The 22428-nt window shown below is 31.9% G+C and overlaps 1 protein-coding gene across 1 annotated transcript in view; it reads left to right on the top strand.

The window, feature by feature from the left end:
• Positions 1-22216, top strand: part of LOC114337181 (uncharacterized) — a 31269-nt gene extending 9053 nt beyond the window's left edge. Inside the window, exon 3 of the mRNA XM_050642797.1 lies at positions 21817-22216. Within this exon, the coding sequence (XP_050498754.1) occupies positions 21817-22088 (272 nt within the window). The 3' untranslated portion in view covers positions 22089-22216. The remainder of the gene's footprint in view (positions 1-21816) is intronic.
• The last annotated feature ends 212 nt before the right edge of the window (positions 22217-22428 follow it).

Genomic DNA, 22428 nt, shown 5'->3' with positions numbered 1-22428 from the left:
TTTTTCTTATGGAACACCCTGTATTTTATTGAATTTTTTAATTGTCCTTAAAAAATAAGGTAAAGTTTCATAAGGCTTCCCTATACCTATGTACAGAGTGTTCTGAGTTATGTTGACTTTTCTTAAAATGTAAAGTTTTAAAAGAAGGCTTATTCTCAAGTTATTTACGAAATTATAAAAACATTACTTTTACATTTTTACAGTTTCATTAGTGGAGTATTCAATGTGTCATATGATGCTTATTTTAAATGGAACACCATGTATATTAATAAATAATTATACTAAACAAATTTACCTTTTTCGAATGGTATACAGGGTGAGTCATGAGGAACTGTACATACTCCTACCTCGTATAGAGGCTCCTATGGGGAATAACAAATGACCATTAAAAAGTGTCTGCTCCCATTGTTTAATAATATACAGGGCGAGTTTCGCATTTTGACAGAAATTTGTATTCGTCATAATTTTTGAACGGTCAGATCGATGTGTCTCTTATTTTGGTCAATCGTTACACTATTACCACCTAATCAACTAATTTATTCAAACTTGAAAAAAATCAGGTCCGGCTTCAAAAAAATTAGTTCGTTTGGGTCTTAGAAAAAATTTCACCCTGTATACGCTTTTTGAAAACTATAATATGAATTTTACAAATTAGACAAATAAGCAATTAAAATGACATATTTATTTTTCCCCACACGATTACTTAATTTTTTATAAAAAAATCAAATTTGACTATGAATTAAAAGTTTGGTAAAGTGAACCATAGATTTAAAAAAAATAACTTTTATTACAAAAAATAATTTTTTTTGGAACAAATATTTAATTTATGTTACCACCCAATCAACTGATTTAATCAAACTAGAAAAAAATCAGGCCCGGATTTAAAAAATTAGTTCGTTTTGGTCTTAGAAAAAAATTTCACCCTGTATACGCTTTCTGAAATGTCTAATATGAATTTTAGAAATTAGACAAATAGGCAATTAAAATGGCATATTTATTTTTTCCCACACGATTACTTATTTTTTTATTAAAAAATCAAATTTGTCAAAATCTGAATTTTAACCTAAAAATGAAAAAAAGAAATGAAATCACGGTTTAACTGGCTACAACTCTGTTCCAGTTTAATATTTTTTTTTCTAAAATTTTTACAGCACATATCTCTTACCATTGTGAAGACTATGAAAATTGTTGTAGACTTTCAGTCTTCTTCTCATAAAAGTTATGAATTTTTAAAAATGAAAGGTGCAGATTCGTTAATTGCAAAGTTAAATCGCAAAAATTAAGTGAAAAAATTTAAAATTTATCTATTTGATAACGTCTATGTTAGAGACTTTGATCACGTCTCTAAACTATAGAGTCCAAACAGAAGTGTTATGGGTTTTAGATCTAGACGTGGTATAGAAAAAAAAAAAATGGTGAAGCTTTTAATTTTAAGAAAAACGTTGTTTAATTTTTTTTTATTTTTATGGTAAAATTCCGATTTTGACAAATTTGATTTTTTAATAAAAAAATAAGTAATCGTGTGGGGAAAAAATAAATACGCCATTTTAATTGTCTTTTTAGAGTTTTCAAAAAGCGTATACAGGGTGAAATTTTTTCTAAGACCAAAACGAACTAATTTTTTAAATCCGGTCCTGATTTTTTTCTAGTTTGAATAAATCAGGTGATTGGGTGGTAACATAAATTAAATATTTGTTCAAAAGAAATTAATTTTTGTAATAAAAGTTATTTTTTTTTTAAATCTTGTTTCTAGTAAATATGATTCACTTTACCAAACTTTTAATTATTCATAGTCAAATTTGATTTTTTTATAAAAAATTAAGTAATCGTGTGGGGAAAAAAATAAATACCTATGCCATTTTACTTGCCTATTTGTCAATTTGTAAAACTCATATTAGAGTTTTCAAAAAGCGTATACAGGGCGAAATTTTTCTAAGACTAAAATGAACTAATTTTTTAAATCCGGACCTGATTTTTTTCTAGTTTGTATAAATCAGTTGATTGGGTGGTAACATAAATTAAATATTTGTTCAAAAAAAATTAATTTTTGTAATAAAAGTTATTTTTTTTTAAATCTATGGTTCACTTTACCAAACTTTTAATTCATAGTCAAATTTGACTTTTTTATAAAAAATTAAGTAATCGTGTGGGGAAAAAAATAAATACCTATGCCATTTTAATTGCCTATTTGTCAATTTGTAAAACTCATATTAGAGTTTTCAAAAAGCGTATACAGGGTGAAATTTTTTCTAAGACTAAAATGAACTAATTTTTCAATCCGTACCTGATTTTTTTCTAGTTTGTATAAATCAGTTGATTGGGTGGTAACATAAATTTAATATTTGTTCAAAAAAAAATAATTTTTGTAATAAAAGTTATTTTTTTTAATCTATGGTTCACTTTTACCAAACTTTTAATTCATAGTCAAATTTGATTTTTTTATAAAAAATTAAGTAATCGTGTGGGGAAAAAATAAATATGTCATTTTAATTGCTTATTTGTCTAATTTATAAAATTCATATTATAGTTTTCAAAAAGCATATACAGGGTGAAATTTTTTCTAAGGCCCAAACGAACTAATTTTTTTGAAGCCGGACCTGATTTTTTTCTAGTTTGAATAAATCAGTTGATAAGGTGGTATTAGTGAACGATTGACCAAAATAAGAGACACATCGATCTGGCCGTTCAAAAATTATGGCGAATACAAATTTCTGTCAAAATGCGAAACTCGCCCTGTATATTATTAAACAATGGGAGCTGACACTTTTTAATGGTCATTTGTTATTCCCCATAGGAGCCTCTATACGAGGTAGGAGTATGTACAGTTCCTCATGACTCACTCTGTATGGTATATTTACAATTATTTAAATTCTTAAGGCTATGGGTACATAATTCGCAAATATTTTACGTGTATCCCTACTTTTTCTGTCTTTACACGGCAAATTACGTGTAGTAAAATTCACACTGGTATGGATATGTAAACATTACTAGAATGTCATTCTACTTGAAAATGTCATCATTAATTTAAAGAGATGGGTTTTGAATGTTCTTGGATAACTGTTATTTTTATAATTGCAAATTATTAATTCAGTTAATAAATGTGATAATTTTTTCACTAACTATGTATTCAGTGATTGTAATAATTTATTTGTACAACAAAGACTAATACTCAATCGAGAAAAGAGGAAAAGTGTTAAAATGATTTCTTAATAATATATTGTTATGGAACGCTTACAATTTTGAACATCTTTAACAACTAAATACTTGAATCACAGAATATATTATCCTGATGTATTCTCTGCTTGGATCTTCCACAAATAATACACAATAAATAACTTTTTATTAAGTTCACGTCTTAAATCAATTATTTATCAAATACACTATATATCAATAATATTTAATCACTAACTCAACATATTCCCGATGCAATCTCAAATATTTAAAATTGTCACAATATATATGCTGACATTATTATATTCGGCTGAGTGCGTTGTAAGACAAAGATAGATTTGGAAAATACATATTACCACGGCATTGTGTTCATTTTTTTCAAATCCTGAAAAAACCCAATAAATATTTTTGAAAAATTTAAACGCAGAATGAAAGACTAAATTATTACCGAGGGCCGAAAGTCCCTTAGAATAAATAAAAAGTATATTTTGAATAAAAAACTCTAACAAGAAGTAAAACCACTTCTATGTAAATTGGTATATTTATTAAAACTTAAAAATCCCAATGGATTGAATAAAATATGTCCAATTCAGAACGTTTTCTGACCTATCGGTCCATCATCAGTGAATCTACAATAAAATAAGTAATCCCACTATTAGAATTGAAAGATGGTTGAAATTTTTAAAAAGCTAAAAATGTGGTTAGATTACTTACGTGCATACTTGCTAAATAGCCCCAGAACCAAACAATGGTTGAATTTAAAATTCAATTTACATTATTTAAAAATAATATTCAACAGGCTAAACGCCGATGTTACAGGATATTGCCTATAGGGCTTTTCATTCACAGTCATTTGTTTCGAGCTTCTGTCATGTGTCGTGAAACGGGCTGTTCTATTCTAATTTCTTGGGGTTGAGAGCGGACTGTATTTCTAATCGGTTGGAACAGCCACGGTGAGCAGACCTAGAATCACTATTCGGTGTAGGTATCTGCTCGTTTGGGGTAGAATTAAAAGGATGGCTAAATATTATGCCGTTTAATCAAGCGAAGAAAAATTATGACAATCAAATCAATTTTACACCGCGTCGGCCAAGGTTTTTGTTTGTATTGAGCGTTGCTATGGGACTAAAGCCGCGTTCGCTCAGCATGTAGGGACAACGCATTAACCATACCGCCGCCCTTGAAATAATCTTGGATTATTTAAATACATTAAGTTATTAAAATAATACATTGGACAAAGTCTTGGCTGAGGCTATGCCTATCAACTATAAAATAAATAGAACAAATTGGTGATAAGCATAAAAAACAAGGTATGTTTACAAAGGAAACAAAAATGAATAAAATAAATAAAAAAGTTCGTTTGATATAATTTAGTTATTAGAGAGTTTCAGTGTCCATTTCGATGGGTAGACAAACTTTAGTTACACTGCGTTTAACTATTCCATTTAAAGTTAATACACTAACAACGCCGCACAACACCGTCCTTACCAGGATGAAGTTCACACCTCGCCAAGATACGGCCTCGAGTCCATTGATATACAGGAGAATGTTCGTCTTTTAGAAGAACCATGTTGCCTAGCAGATTGGGTGTGTCTTTCTCAAAGCGCCATTTGTAGCGTTGCTGTAGTGTATGTAGGTATTCTGTTTTCCATCTAGACCAGAAGTGCTGGAGCATGAGCTGCAAGTGCTGGTAGCGGGATAATCGGTTTATGGATCCTTCTAACTTTAGATCAGAGACCATGTTTATAGGATGCCCAATTAAAAAATGTCCGGGCGTCAAGGCTTCCATATCGTTAGGATCATTGCTCAGAGGAAACAGAGGCCGGGAGTTCAGTACTCCTTCAATTTGCACCAACAAGGTATACAATTCCCCGTCAGACAATGGATTAGTATCAGTTAGGATTCTACGTAAATGAGTTTTTATTGACTTTACAGCACTTTCCCATATACCGCCAAAATGAGGAGATTTTGGGGGAATGAAGTGCCAATTAATTTTGCTTTCTTGGGAGAAGTTTTTAATATTGGAATTTGTTAAAATATCATGAATCCTTAGTAGCTCGTTGTTGGCTCCAACAAAATTACTACCGTTATCAGAATAAATATCGGTGCAAAACCCGCGTCTAGAAGTGAAACGCCTTAGGGAACGCCTAATGAAACATTCAGGAGTAATTCGCTAGCTAGCTCGATGTGCACCGCTTTTGTAGCCATGCACACGAACACACAAATATATGCTTTACTCAAGCGACGATTACGAATCTTTGATTCTCTCAAGAGAAAGGGTCCAGCATAGTCTACGCCAGAGCGGGTAAAGGGATGAGACATAGTGATGCGAGAAGGGGGTAAATCTCCCATTAGGTTTTTGATAGTTTTAGGGCTGGACTTAAAACAAGGAATGCATTTATGTAAAATTTTCGAACGGCATTTCTTCCATTCAGGGGTCAAAATTCTTGACGAACAAATGATAACGTTGCTTGAGCTCCTGAATGAAGGTTTCGTTTATGCTCTTGGGAAATAATGAGTTCAGTAAAGTGGGATTTGTCCGGAAGTAAAATCGGGTGTTTGGAAAAGTATTGCAGATCGGCATTTCGCAGTCTTCCACCAACTCTTATAATATCATTTTTGTCGATAAAAACATGCAAGGAGCTAAGTTTACTGGAAGGCATCACTTGACCTTGCTTTTTTAGGATTTGAATATCTTCAAGAAAATTGCGAGATTGAATGTGCTTTATAAGAAGTATTTTTCCCTTTTCGATTTCATGATCGGTCAGATCACCAAACATTCGAGACTCTTTGGCAAACTTGAGGTTTGATATAAATCTTAGACAATATGCGGTTACATTGATGAGCTTAGAATAGCTGGAGAATCTTTCGATAAGAAGGGAAACTGCATCAGATTTGATTTCCTGGGTGGACAATATAATAGATTTTGGATTTATTTCTGGTAAATCCTGATCTAAATTTTTTTGTAAAGTTAGAAACGTGATTAGCTGTGGACCAGGTCTCATTTGGTTGAGATAAGAACGTGGGCCCATGCCACCATAATTCAGAATTATGTAAATCAGAGGGAGTGGCGCCTCTGGATAAGATATCAGCGGGATTAGAATCGGAGCGTGTATGATACCAATTGTCAATGCTTGATAATTGTTGTATCTCTGATACACGGTTACAGACAAAGGTTTTTAAAATACGAGGTTCAAGAGATAACCAATTTAAAACAATTGTGGAGTCGGTATAAAGGTAAGTTCTTTGAATATTAAAATCCAAAAGATCAGTTATCTTTTTAGCAAGACGAGCAAGAACAAGAGCGCCACAAAGCTCAAGTCGAGGTAATGAAATCGCCTTTAAAGGAGCTACGCGTGATTTAGCGCAGAGTAAATTGCTGAGTATATAGCCTTGTGGACTAACGGATCTTATGTAGATGCAAGCGCCATATGCGTTAATCGAACTATCTGAAAACCCATGAAGCTCAAAGTTTGAGGAATTTTTTGAAACAACTTGTCTTGGAATATTATATGCATTTACAAGTGAAAGATTATCGATAAAATGTTTCCAAGTCTTATAAATCTCTGAGGGAACCGGATCGTCCCATGCAATTTTAAGGATCCATAATTTTGGCATTAAAACTTTTACTTGGATAATCATGGGTCCAAGGAACCCCAGAGGATCAAAAATTGATGAAATGGTTGATAAAATCGTTCTTTTTGTTACTAGAGTTGAAGGAGGTTTTATTTTAGATTTAAAATTAAACGAATCGGCTTGAGAGTTCCAAGATATGCCAAGAGCCTTACTATTGGGTGAGTCTGATATAATATATTCAGCGTTAGAGTTTTCTAACTTTAGATTGGGCAATATAGCGTCACTATTTGAGACAAATTTCCGTAAAACGAAACCAAATGAACCTAAAATGGAGGTTAGATTTTTACGAATTAAGATTAATTCCTCCTCGGTGGAGGCACCAGTCACTACATCGTCAACATAAGTATCGAGTTCTAATATGTTACTTTCAATTGGAAAATCGTCTTTTACCAAAATTGATATTTCTTTGAGACACCTTGTTGATAGGTAGGATGAACATGCCATGCCGTAAGTTACGGTATTTAGCTGATAAGTGGAAAGTGTTTCCGTAGGAGTATTTCGCCATATTATGCGTTGAAGATTACGTTGTTCAGGATCAATCAGTATTTGGCGATACATTTTCTCAATATCGCTTGTTAAAACAAAATTATGTTGTCTAAAACGCAGTATTATAGAAAATAGATCGCTTTGTACAGTAGGTCCTATCTTGAGTACATTGTTCAAGGATAACCCTGTTGAGGTGGGAGATGATGCGTCAAACACGATACGGGTTTTGGTAGTTAAACTTTCTTGCTTCTCGACAGCATGATGTGGTAAATAATAAGATATTATCGAACTCGATTTGTCCGTCTGTAGACCAATGGGAGACATATGTCCCAAAGTGATGTATTCTGACATAAAATCGTTATATGCTTTATTTAGCAAAGGGTTTCTTTGAAGTTTCCTTTCGATTGACAAAAATCGTTTTACAGCGGAATCATAAGATTCACCAAGATGAGTAATTTGAAGTTTAGTGGGCAGGCGCACTTGAAAACGACCCGTGTTGTCACGTATTGTGGTAGATTTGAAGTAATTTTCACACTCTTCCTCTTCCTGAGTATACTTAGAAGAAGAAGACAAGTTATAGTTTTCTTCTATTTTCCAGAAGTTTTCAATGCTAGATTGGAGCTGGTCATTAGAAGATGTTAATAAGCAAGAGTCAATAGTTGTGTTCAAAGAATAAGCACTCGGAGGGACGGGACCGCTAACAATCCATCCCAATTTGGTTTGTTGCAAAATTGGTTGATTTTTATTACCCCTGATTTGACCTGAGCTTAAGATAATAAAAAACAATCCTGCTCCTATGAGAATATGTACTTCAGAGGGGTCATAAAAATTGGGATCAGCAAGAACAATATTGTTAGGTATATTTAAATGAGTAGTGTTGATATAATGTTGAGGCGTTAAATCGGTAATACGATCGATAACAAGAGCAGGCATTTTAAATTTATAATCACCGTTTAAGGATTTTACTTCTAAATTTACTCTTTTGGTTAAGGAAGTAGTTGATAAATTAATTCCCGAGATTGGCAAGTCAACATGTTCGAAAGTAAGATTTAATTTTTCAAAAAGTTCCTGCGTTATAAAGTTGGATTGACTACCACTATCTAGAACTGCTCTGGTTAGTATAGGTTGACGATTTTTGTTAAGTGTTTTCACAACGGCGGTTGATAACAATATAAACGAATTAGGGCTTTGATTGGTTGAGTGCAAGTTACAAGAGGATTGGGAAGATGTGGAATTATTTGGTTGGAGAATTGCATTTTGCGAGGTGGATGCAGAACCATTAAAGTTGTGGGTTGGCGAGGTTTCACTCGTGCTACTGATGACTTTATTTCTATGCAATAGGCTGTGATGTTTACCCTGGCAGGTTTTACAAAGGTGGGTAGATTTGCATTCACTAGATTTATGAGAAGATCGTAAACAGTTGGTACATAAAAAAGCCTTTTTGGCCTCAGAAAATCGATCAGGTACAGACATGCTATGAAACTTGGTGCAAGAATAAATGAAATGGTTGTCGGCACATAAAGGACATTTATTTTTGTTTTGAGCTAAAAGTGAATGGCTATTCGATCTAAATGACTGTTTAGGAATTTGATCGTATCTTTTATCATTTCCCCTTGAGTTTAGCTTACATTCAATAGACTCCAAAAATTTACATCTATCATTTAAAAATTCAGTGAATTGATTAATAGTAGGTGATTGAATATTTTTGGTAACCTTTTCCCATTCTTTACGAGAGGTTAAATCTAGCTTTGAGGTTAAAAGGTAAATCAAAATAGCATTCCATTCGGAGACTTTTTCTCCTAGGTTCTCTAATGATTTGTAGTGATTTATAAACGTGTCTGCAAATTTTCTTAGAGCGTGGGATGATTCATTCTTAACAAGGTTTAATTCAACAATGGCCTTGATATGAGCATGAGTAATGGCTTTCTTGTTCTCGTAGCGCTCAGTTAGTAATTTCCAAGCGACATCGTAGTTTTCTGCAGTAGCAGAAAGGGACTTTATGATTTGAGCTGCTTCGCCTTTTAAACTACCTTTGAGATAATAGAATTTTTCAATATTCTGAATATTAGAATTTTTATCGATTAATGCTTCAAAGGTTTGTTTATAGGTTACCCAAGTTTCATAGCTTCCTTGAAATTCAGGTAAAGGAATTGGGGGTAAATAGGTATTTACGTGATGATTAGTAGGAGTGATTGAAGAAGGCTGTGCTAATGGTGGAGCTGGGGACTCAAGAATGACTTTTGCTTTGGCCATAGAGGCATAATATCTGGTTTCGAATTCATTTCTTTCATCTTCCTGAAGATTAATTTCAGGAAGATCACTTGTTAAACAAAGCTGTTCAATATCACCTTGTATTTTTTCAAATTCTAGAGGAAGATTTTTTAGAGTATCCAAACGAATTTGTAAGTCAATACGACTGGTGCATGATAACGGAGTAACGCATTTTTTTACAAAGTTATCAAATCTGGTTAAGGAGGCTTTAATTATACCACGACGAGCTACTAAATATTTAAGCTTATCTTTAACGTCTTCTTCTGCCATGGTTTGACTAATTTAAAAACGTTAAACAGTAAGCGTTAAGTCGTAATATATAACTTGATGACCCTGTTTATACAAATCAGGTACGCCAATGGCAATCAAATTTTAATTTAATATTACAGTTTTTATTAGAATGGTTTGGAATTAAAATTAAAATATTTTAACTAACCTTTGGAAAGTTTGGTTGCGCCTATGGCGAGGCAAAATGAATTAAAATACTTTAATCAATTTTAAAGGAAGTTGGTTGCGCCTATGGTGAGGCAAAATGAATTAAGATACTTTAATCAATTTTAAAGGAAGTTGGTTGCGCCTATGGTGAGGCAAAATAAAATTTAAATATTTTAATTAGCTTTAAAAGCGTTTGGGTGCGCCTATGGTGAGGCAAACTAAATTTAAAATATTTTAATTAATTTAAAATAATTTGGTTGCGCCTATGGTGAGGCAAAATAAAATTAAAATATTTTAATTAGCTTTAAAAGCGTTTGGCTGCGCCTATGGGGAGGCTAATAAAATTTAAAATATTTTAATTAGTTTTAAATGAAATTGGTCGCGCCTATGGTAAGGCAAAATTAAATATTTTAATTATTTTTAAAGAATTTGGTTGCGCCTATGGTGAGGCAAATGAATGTTTAAACGAGTTGTAACTTTAAAATTATGTTATACACGCCAATGGTAGGCTTGAAAAGCTTAAGTATAAGCTCAGAATGAGTAAAAAAGGCTTTATTGAAATTTGACGATTATTTTTCAGTTAAAATATATGTCAGGAACCCGAACTGTCATCCATTGACTTTAAAAAATGTGTATCTCACGCTAATGCAAATTAAAGTTATACAATGTGAGGAACTGACCTGTATTCTTCGCTCTGAGTTTACCTGACGTGGTGCTAACTGGGTATCCTCCTCGTAGTCTAATGGACTGGGAATCCGGCTCGAAGATGACCATGAAACGGGCTGTTCTATTCTAATTTCTTGGGGTTGAGAGCGGACTGTATTTCTAATCGGTTGGAACAGCCACGGTGAGCAGACCTAGAATCACTATTCGGTGTAGGTATCTGCTCGTTTGGGGTAGAATTAAAAGGATGGCTAAATATTATGCCGTTTAATCAAGCGAAGAAAAATTATGACAATCAAATCAATTTTACACCGCGTCGGCCAAGGTTTTTGTTTGTATTGAGCGTTGCTATGGGACTAAAGCCGCGTTCGCTCAGCATGTAGGGACAACGCATTAACCATGTCGTATAATCCATGTATATTAATATTAAACACAGATTATACAACATTTGACAGAAGCTCGAAACAAATGACAATCGATGAAAAGCCCTATGGGAACATGGTGAAACCCTACCAAAACCTCAATCAACCATCTTAGGCCAACTTTGACTATAAAGTGACACTAGTGTGTATGGAACTGTTTGAAGTGACATTGACAGTAGAGAAAAAGGTAGTCGAGTCGATTTTAAAGTTAATTAACCAAAAGGTCATGACCCACAACAAATGATAAAAATTTTAATATCTGAAAATGTCTAACATTTTAAATCTATTGGTTATTGAAAAGAATTTGTGATATACAAAATTAATTTAGAATATAAGATTATTTATATTGACTGTATACCATAACATTAGATTGATCAAATTGATAGAAAGAAAGTTGAGCTGCTGTCAATAATGATAAAAAGATAAAAATAAATGAAGGTGAGAGAAGAGAAAGAATCAGTATTAGTTGGAATGTTATTGTACAAAATGAATAAATTGGTAGGCAATTTAATCTAGTCTATATTGTATTGGTGGTTGTATATGTAAAAGGAAAATATTGTTATTTAAAAAATAAATGCAAATTTTTGTAAATAATGGATTTGAGTTAGGATACAGTCAAATAATTAAAAGTGTGTAATATGTGAATGAAAAAGAATTGTAATTATTATGAGATGTTTTATTTTTTAATTTTATTTCAAAAGTTTTGAGAGAATTCTTGTGACAAAGTGAGGGTATGTGAAGTTAGAGATAAAGAAAAGTATGATTATAGCTGTTAAGTCCAGTTGATACACGAATGAAATTAAAATGAAAATAATATTGAAAGTGTACTGAATAAAATAAAACCAAAGTAAGAAAAAGAATATTGATATAATTTAATTGTAATGATAATGGATCTGAATGTGAGAACTGAAATTAAGTGATGTGATGTTAGTTGGAGAGGTAAAATTTTTTTTGGAAAAGTCAAAGACAAAAAGTAGAGGGCTGTGGTGTAGGGTATAAAGACAAGAATTTTAAGGGAAAGAGAGGGATAAAGAAAAGATGAGGTGTGGAATTAAACTGAACGAAGTAATGAAATAAAAAAGAAGTAAAAAGATAGTAGGGTGAATTAATGAGGTGGTGGTTAATAGGGTTCAGTAGTTAATAATGTTAGTCGGGTAAAGGAGTTTGAAACAGTGAAGGATAGAGGAAATTTTGAAAAAGAAGGGAGAGAAAGTTGAAAGAGAAAGAATAGGATAAAAAGAGGAAGTTGAAAAATAGGAATTATGAGAATAATTGGCGGTGAATGGGGACAAAGTTGCGGTTAAGGGATGTTTGTCTATTGACACAGTTGGGACTCTTCTTCATGTCCTTGCCAATCTCCAAATCTTCGTATAAGTCTAAACGGAGTGTATTGTTTTGTTGAATATTGTGTATCAACTGGACACCTTCAGGAATCTTAAGTTCATGTTTATTGACTTTTAAATGGTGTGAAAAGGCAGAAGTGGTATCTCTCTTGCTGTGTTCAGCAGATCGGGTAGAAAGGGATCTGTAAGTTCTGCCGATGTAGGTGGCATCACAATCTGAACAAGAGAGTCTGTATACCCCAGTCCGGTTCATATAATGGATAGGATCTTTGGTATTAGTTAAACTTTTGCTGAGAGTGTTATTAACTTTGAAAGATATTTTTATGTTGTCACAAGAATTGGAAATGATATGTTTGACTCTTTCAGATAATTTGGAGTTATTGAATGGTAAGGAGGCATAGATGGGAGTAGTTGTGGATGATGTAGAGAAAGCGGATTGTTGTAGTAATTTGAGTTCTCTTTTTTGTTGAAGTTTAGTGATGATGTCTGGGTCATAACCATTGTTGACTGCAATCTGTTTGATAATATTCAACTCATTGTTGAATTCAGTTACGGATAAAGGAATAGAGTTTAATCTATGTATAAAACTGCGAAAAGCAGAAAGTTTATATGATAAAGGGTGATTAGAAGTAGAATGGATAACATGATCTGTCTGTGTTGGTTTACGGTAGATACCAAAGTTGAAGTGGTCATGTAGTCTGGTAATAGATAAATCCAGAAAGTTAATGGAGTTAGAAGATTCTAGTTCCATGGTAAAGGTGATATTAGGATGGATTTGATTAATTTTGTGAAGTAAGTTGTGAGCTGAATCAGAGTTACCAGAAATGAGGACTAAAATGTCATCAACATAACGGAACCAGTGTAAGATCTCTGGATTTTTTATGATATAGTTGGATTCTAAGTGATCCATAAAAACATCAGCTAAGAAAGGGGATAAGCAACTACCCATTGCTAAACCGTCAGGTTGTTGATAAAAGGTGTTATTAAAAACAAAGTAATCTTGAGATAGACAAATTTTGAGAATGTTTATAATAGACGAAGTGGTGGTGGAAGTGACAGAATTATTTAAGAGGAGTGAATTAACCAGACTAATCGATTCATTTTTTGGTACTGAAGTAAATAAATTGCTAACATCAAAAGAAAGCATAACAATATTTGGATTAAGATTGACAAGTTGAAGTTTTTCAACTAATTGGCGAGAATTCAAAACAGTAAACTGTGGGGTAAAGTTGATAATGTTTTTAATGGTGTTAAGAATGAATTTAGATAAAATAGAAACTGGAGTGTTAATGAAGCTGACAACGGGACGAATAGGAATGTCAACTTTGTGTATCTTTGGTAAACCGTATAACCTGGGGTGAGTGGATTTGATGGAATTTTAGTATATGGTGCTTCAAATTCAGAAAAGAATTCAGTAAATTGCTTTAAGTTGGTTTTCATCTTCGAAACAAAAGATTTAGAGGGATCAACGGGAAGAGAAGTAAAGTTATTGTTGTCTAGGAAAGAGGTGACTTTGTCAATGTATAATTGTTGGTCTAAAATAACAAGGCAGTTACCCTTATCTGCTTTGCTGAAGATGAGGTGGTGGTTTTGGATCTTATTTTGGATAGATTTGAGTGTGGAGAGAAGGGATTTAGACTTATTATATGAGAAATTGGGAAAAGAGAGAGATGAAGAAGTTTGTGTAGAAGTAGAAGGGGAACTGATGTTGGTAAGAGAAGAGTTATTGTTGGAAAGAAGTTTCGTTTTGAATTTGTTGATAGTTTGGATGCAAGAGTTTCTGATTGAAGTTTTTTGTGTGAGTGAAATGGAAAGATTCTGAATAACCATGTCGGTCTCTATGGAAAGACTCTCAAGATCTTTGATAGATAAATTGCTAGGAATGGAGTGTTTGAGGCCGAGGTTTAAGAGTTTTAATTCGTCATCAGAAAATTGGACATTTGAGAGATTTTTGATTCTTGGGTGGAATCGAAAATTGGAATAATTTTTATTACGAGAAGCTTTTTGTTGATCAAGTCTAATCTTATTGTTGATTAAGTGTTTTAATTTATTATTGACTCTATTAAATTTAACTGAATGTGAATGATCTACCTTATCCTGAACGTCTGACATAAAAGAATTAAGATTAATAAATTGTAAAGTTTCAAGTAGAGAATCATATGTTACCTTTAGCTTACATTCTATGTAGTTGAGTTTACTGTAATGTTTACAAATCTCTTTCTTCATGAGTTTAATCTGCATGGAGGTCCTGATGTTAGGATGTACATTATTGGATGTTCTAACTCTACAAAATGTTGGGAAGACTTTATGATGTAAACATCTTGAAATGAACCATATGTCCAGCTTTATGTTGCTCCGTTGTGTGGCTAATCGCAAGTATTGTAAGTATGCACGTAAGTAATCTAACCACATTTTTAGCTTTTTAAAAATTTCAACCATCTTTCAATTCTAATAGTGGGATTACTTATTTTATTGTAGATTCACTGATGATGAACCGATAGGTCTGAAAACGTTCTGAATTGGACATATTTTATTCAATCCATTGGGATTTTTAAGTTTTAATAAATATACCAATTTACATAGAAGTGGTTTTACTTCTTGTTAGAGTTTTTTAACTATATGGTATACAGCCAACCTAGGGAACTTCCCTTTTAGTTTATATTTTGAATGATATATTTGAAATTAAAAATCACACTAAATTTTCTCTTAGTTTTTCACCCCTGTAACTTATTAAAATAAACATTATAGAAGTTCTCAGGGACTTTCGGCCCTCGCTAATAACGTAATCTCTCATTATGCGTTTAAATTTTTCAAAAATACTTATTAGTTTTCTCAGGATTCGAAAAAAATGAATCCCCATTTGAATAGCATTGCAGCCGAAAATACGTACCGATCCTCTTAATCTGTAAATCGATTTTAAAACAAAAGATTTAGTTAAATAATGTCATTGTATGACATTGTCAGTTTATGACAGTACGGTCTGTTAATTATCAAAACTATAAACATCGGTGTATGATATTCAAATTTTTTTTTACTTACAAATGGCTTTGGCAGAGCCAATTACATTCAAATTTAATTGTTCCCAAAAATTAATAATCACGATATCTATATAAGAGTAGACATGCTACTTTTCATTGGGGAATATTTTTAAAATTGTCTCTTAGCTTCTAAATTTTACGCTTAAAGGTATCCTGATAGAAGACACCCAAAAAAGGACGTTTTTGAGAGATTTCTCGATAGATTCCGTGCTACTGGTAATGTTGCATAGGTACGAAAAGTTAAATAAAAATAAACCATTTATTTTTAATGACGTCAACGAACTGGATGTCCTGCTTTCTGTTACGGAAAACCCAAATACTAGTACGTGAAAAATTTCGAGTCAATTGGAAATCAGTCAAACGAGTGTATGTAGAATACATAAGAAAAACCACTATCATCCGTATAAAACTCAACTACACCAGCATTAGACAGAACAGGAACGTTTAACTTTTCGTTTATAGACTTAAGAATTTGGAGAAGATCCTGATTTTTTTTAAACAGACGAATCTACCTACTTTTCATAATAATCGTCTAGATAATAGACATAGCTTTCATTTTATTATGATACAGTAAACAAACATTTTACTGTTGATCACCAACACCGATGAAGTGTTAATGTTTGGGGCAGTATTCTGAGCGAGTACGTTATCGATCCATATTTTTTTGACGAAAATCTGAATAGGGTAGCTTTTTTAAATTTCTTAAAACAAGTTTTTTGGATCCTTCTTCAAACATGTGGCTCCAATTGGACGGAGCTCCTGCTTATTTTTAATGTGATGTTAAGAACAACCTCAACATAAAATTTAGAAATAAATGGATAGATAGATTCGGTCCATATATTTGGCCACCTAGGTCACCAGGATTGACCAAGATGAATTTTTTTAAATGGGGTTATATTAAAAATATTGTAAATGCTACACTTCCTACCCTACTACTTCAGATGATATTTTTATGAAATTAAGAATTTCGAACGCTTTTGCGTCTATAACAGTAATGTTAAATAATGTAAACAAATAATTTAAAATCGCTTGTTGTATAAACATTTTGAACATGTATTACATAACTGATAATTTTTTACTTATAGTTGCATGTTGTGGTTCATTTTGTATTTAGTTTTTGTATTTTCTTAATATTATTACTTAATAACGAAAAAATTTATTTTACAAATCAGCAAATAAAAATATATCTACATATTTATTTACAACTACACTCTATAACAACTATGCCAAGATGATGGGTATAAAAATCGAGAGTGACTATAAATATTTTTCATATCGATGTACCGTTTAAGAAAATTGTAAATTACGCAAAAACTATGACTCCTAGTTATAGAACATACCATATACCATTCGAAAGAGGGACAACCTGTGTTTAGTATAATCCTTGATTAATATACATGGTGTTCTAATAAAATAACCATCATATTATGCTACATTGAATAATCCAATAATGAAACTAAATTTTGAATACCCTGTAAATAAATGTGTAATAATCAAGCATGGAATGCATTAATTATAAGATAGTTACCAGACCGTATTGTCATAAAATGACAATGTCATACAATGACATTAATTAACTTCATCTTTTGTTTTAAAATCGATTTACAGATTAAGAATTTAAATAATTGTAAATTACGCAAAAACTATGACACCTAGGTATAGGACATCCACACACCATTCGAAAGAAGTAAATTTGTTTAGTATAATTATTTATTAATATACATGGTATTCTATTTAAAATAAGCATCATATGACACATTGAATACTCCACTAATAAAACTGTAAATTTTGAACACCCTGTAGACAAATGTGTAATAATTAATCATGGAATACATTCAACTATCATGCAACTATTTAGATGTAACAGTAATGCTTTTATAATTTCGTAAATAACTTGAGAATAAGCCTTCTTTTAAAACTTTACATTTTAAGAAAAGTCAACATAACTCAGAACACTCTGTACATAGTTATAGGGAAGCCTCATGAAACTATACCTTATTTTTTTGCGGACAATTAAAAAATTCAATAAAATACAGGGTGTTCCATAAGAAAAAATATAACTTTGATACGCCGCCATTTATTGGCGGCGTATATTATATAAAAATAATTTTAAAATGTAGCTTTTATCAACTTACAAACTATTCAATTTAAATTTTTTTCAAATCTTTTACCATTTCGCTGTAATCTTCCGTCGCGTTAGTGGTGACTCACCCTGTATAGATACGATCTTTATGCTGTTTTAGTTTACTTTTCTTGTTTAGGATTTCCATTTTATCCGTGAAGGTTTCTGTTTCTATTGCGCATACTGTTTGTCCTATTTTTGTTGCACTTCTTAGTTTTATTTGTGTTTGCAACTCTTGGGCTATGAAATATTCCATTTCTTCTTTTAATTTCTTATTATCATTTGTTTCTACTTTCAACCCAGTTACGATCAAGCTTTTCTTTTTGCTAAATTTCTCCAGCACTAATATGTACCTACGATAAAAATATAATAGAAAAAATAAATCTTTTATTATGATGAGTCTCCCTCTTGGCTTATAGAGTTTCCATCGAGTGATTTACGGTGACGCTATTTGGCAAAACCTCAAAAATTCAATTTGAGTAATAGAAAATCATAGCACAGATAATCCGCCGCCCGGATAATTCGCACACGGATACGTAATCGGGGTTCTACTGTATTGCGATTTACAAAATACCTCATAGATAAGGTTACCATACGTCCGGATCTCATCCGGACAGTCCGGATTTGAAAGACATGTCCGAATTGGCGTCCGGATATGAGAAATGTCCGGATTTTTTTCTTTACTAAAAAAATGGAAAACACTTGGCCCAACGGTGGGAAATTTCATTTTGCGCTAAATCAAATGGTTAAGGCTACAAGGTGATCCTACCTGGAAAGAGATGGAAGAGAGCGCTTTTAACTATAGTCAGCGTTGTACCGAATTCTGTCGACGTGGATGAATTATTTGATGAGCGCTCGTCACTTCTCCAAGTTCCAAAAAAGCTGAAACCTAAATGGACTTTACTACCTAAAGAAGAAACCCCAAACACTCATGACAAATGACAAATATTTGAAGCATTTTCTAAAAGCAACGTTTCCTTTACGAATATTTTTAAAATAGGAGAATTCATCTTTTGTCTGCCTGGTACTTCGGCTCCTACTGAACGTATCTTTTCGATGATGAATTTTATATGGACGGCTGAAAGAGGAAGATTATCTCTGCCTGTTGTAAAAGAGCTTCTCGATATTAAAGCAAATTCTGTAATGTCATGTTCCAAATTCCATGACAAAATAAAAAATGACAAGCCACTTTTGAGAAAAATTATGTCTTCTGAAAAGTACGAAGGAAGAACAGATGAAGAACATCCTATCCCTGGGCCCAGTACAAACTAAGCATTTCGCATATATGTAGGTACAATGTAGAGGTATAGCAACACAGTCAAATTCACATTTTACATTTTCTACAACCCCTTGGACTACCCCTGTCCGGATTTGGCCTTAATAAATTATGGTAACCCTACTCATAGAGTGTCTAGAGTGACTGTTTGGGCAAGTAGAGTTGTTGTTTAAATAATCGCTCTTCAGGATAAACAAATTGAATACAGTGTAAACTATTTGGTCGATCTGTTATAACTGCCACAATTTTGTGTAGTTATATTACAAAAAACAAATGCATTTAATACTTATAAATTATTGCAAAAATTAGGTTTTTTTGCAAATATCTCAGTCAGTTGTTCATGTATTTTAATTTTCAAACTATCAAAATGTATAAGAACATTTCATAGGCAAAAAATATTAAATATTTTTATATAAATAAATATAAATAAAACTTTTTAAGAATGTTAAAAAAAACAAAGCAATATTAGCTGTCTTCATGGACTTTTCAACAGCTACCTCTCATACACGTTTTACAACCTCAAAAAATATCTTTATAAGATTTTTAGGTGAAATCATTGATTTTTCCCACATGAGAGCAAGTAATTTTATTATTGTTTATTATGTTCAAGTATATTCAAATGGGAAATAAGCCACAATTTTACCTAAAAATGATTTTATTAACGTTTCGACGCCCAAGTCGGGTGTCGTTGTCAAAATACAAAATAATACTAAATAAACAAAAATGTTGTTGCTTTGTAAAAAATTCTTCTAATAATTTATTTAATCTGACTCATTTATATCGGCAATTCAGACACGTATTATACATTTTAAAGTAGACGACTTTAAAATGATATTGCCAATATTGATGAGTTGCGTTCCTGGGACGACTTTACTAAAAGATAGTTCATTCGATTACATGAAATCAATCCCAACTCAAGAATATCCGCCACAAAAAATCATAGCATGTGATCTGTCTTTAAAAAGACAACCAAATGCAACGGTGGCACTGAAATTCTCGCGTTAGAGATTCCATAGTAAATCACGAGGGAAAACCAGGAAAAACCTCGTGATACTATCCCGACATCGTAAGTATTTGGGTTTACATTTAGTTTACTCTCAAAACTAATACCAAATTCTGACTTGATATTTTAAATTTTAAATAATACTAAAATACTAAATATGTACTAACTCGATATGTTACTGATTTACTAATTGTGGTATTTTTTTCTATTGACTTCCTCCTTTAATATGGGTAACCACATCCTACTGCATTCTACCGAGGAATTTGCGACACAATTGGTTTCATTTAGCATAATTAGAGCCGCTTCTTTGATTTTTCTCTTTTTACTATCTGCTTCTTTTAGGACTATACTCGAATCTCTCCACTGAACTCTATGTTCATTATCCCATGCGTGTTGACATATTTGAGATCTATCAAATTCTCTATTTTTTATATAAGACTGATGTTCATTTACTCTAACGTCTAATGGTCTTGACGTTTCACCTATATAAAATTGTTCGCATTCACAAGGTATTTTATAAATACAATTCTTTATTTATTATTAATTATAATTATAATTAATTAATTATAATTATAATTAATTATAATTACAATTCTTTATTTATTATTTTTTCCTGGTTTTCCCTCGTGATTTACTATGGAATCTCTAACGCGAGAATTTCAGTGCCACCGTTGCATTTGGTTGTCTTTTTAAAGACAGATCACATGCTATGATTTTTTGTGGCGGATATTCTTGAGTTGGGATTGATTTCATGTAATCGAATGAACTATCTTTTAGTAAAGTCGTCCCAGGAACGCAACTCATCAATATTGGCAATATCATTTTAAAGTCGTCTACTTTAAAATGTATAATACGTGTCTGAATTGCCGATATAAATGAGTCAGATTAAATAAATTATTAGAAGAATTTTTTACTAAGCAACAACATTTTTGTTTATTTAGTATTATTTTGTATTTTGACAACGACACCCGACTTGGGCGTCGAAACGTTAATAAAATCATTTTTAGGTAAAATTGTGGCTTATTTCCCATTTGAATATACTTGATTATAAAAATGTTTATTATGTATTTACCAATTTTGTACTAGATCTTATTTTGAATTGTTTTTCTAGTTTGTGTGACATTTTAATTGTATTATGTACTAATGGACTTCGGTCTGTCAATAAATAATAAATAAATAAAGACTGGTATATAAGATACATCATATTAAAGCTGACATCTGTCCAACATCTGTCAACAAATAAATATATATTTTAGTCTGCCAGGAATCTATTTTAAGGAATTATATTTTATTTTCTTTTTACATTTTATTTGATTGTTTAGAAATAAGGCGTGATTCCACAATCCATAGTAGATTTTGTTGAAATATGCTTTAATATTTTTTAATATTACAGGCGTTGTGTGTATATTTGATTACGTCAGTTGAATTAATAATATATTTCTATCATATAATGCCTCCCTAGAGACATCAAAAACAAATTGTATGTTGTCTATGTTTTTGGATACCTAAAATCATAACAATATGATGTTAGTTCCTGAGAAATTTTTATATTCCCCGATTTTTTAATGTAGTAATATAGGTAATTTAATCTACCTCTACATCTTACTATAATATTGATTTGTCTAAATTCAGTGTTTATCGTCATGGAAAATTTATTTAAATTCAACAACTGAAATAGGAAAATAAATTCCCAGTGTGAGCCATACGGCTCACACTCCCTCTAAGGGGAAAATTGACTCATCCCAGATACCTACGGTATCAAAAGGATTGAGCTCTGGTGGGACTCTTTATTATTATTCAGATTTTGCCATACAGCTCACACTCCCTCTAAGGGGAAAATTGATACTATAATATAATGAAAATAAATACTATTATTAGTAATTATTTCATGTGAATTTGTTAAAACATTTGTAATTCAATTAATAATAAACAATTTCTTTACTCTTACAGACAACTATAGTGACATTTGGCCATCTCTTCGTCTGGATAAAGAAGATATTATAAAAATTCTCAGGAACTATTCTTATCCTCCAAAAACCCCACCACCTTTTATAGATTCAGATTTTGATGATTTCAAACCAGCAACATACATTGAACCAGAATTTATTGAAATGTTACCAAACGATATATGTACTGTAGAGGCACCTGTACTTTTAGATGAAAGTTTTGAGGTTGATATGCCTGATTTGCAAACATTTGAAGACCTGGATTTAACATTTTAGTTATATTTTTGAAATTTAATGTTTGTGTTTTAATTGTATATTTTTAATGTGACTAAGAAATTAGATAGTTGATAATTTTGTATTTTGTAATTTGTAATATTTTTCCAAATAAATGAATACTATTCTAATGATTACGTTTACAATCTGCAGAGTCTGCTTGTGTAAGGTTCATCCATGTGCTCATCTTTGTCCAGAAAAACAAGTATTTTAATATTATGGCTCGACACATTATTATCTCATTAAAGCCACTGTTGACAGCGCTTAAGAGGCAACATAGCGATCAACAGGTAGCAACAAACGCGGTCCAAGATTGCGGCCGTAATTTTGAATATTTTGTCGA

This window comes from Diabrotica virgifera, chromosome 2 (assembly GCF_917563875.1).
Source record: "Diabrotica virgifera virgifera chromosome 2, PGI_DIABVI_V3a".
Lineage (NCBI taxonomy): Eukaryota > Metazoa > Arthropoda > Insecta > Coleoptera > Chrysomelidae > Diabrotica > Diabrotica virgifera.
Note: the sequence above shows the minus strand (reverse complement) of the source record. Positions and strands in the feature narration are given on the sequence as shown.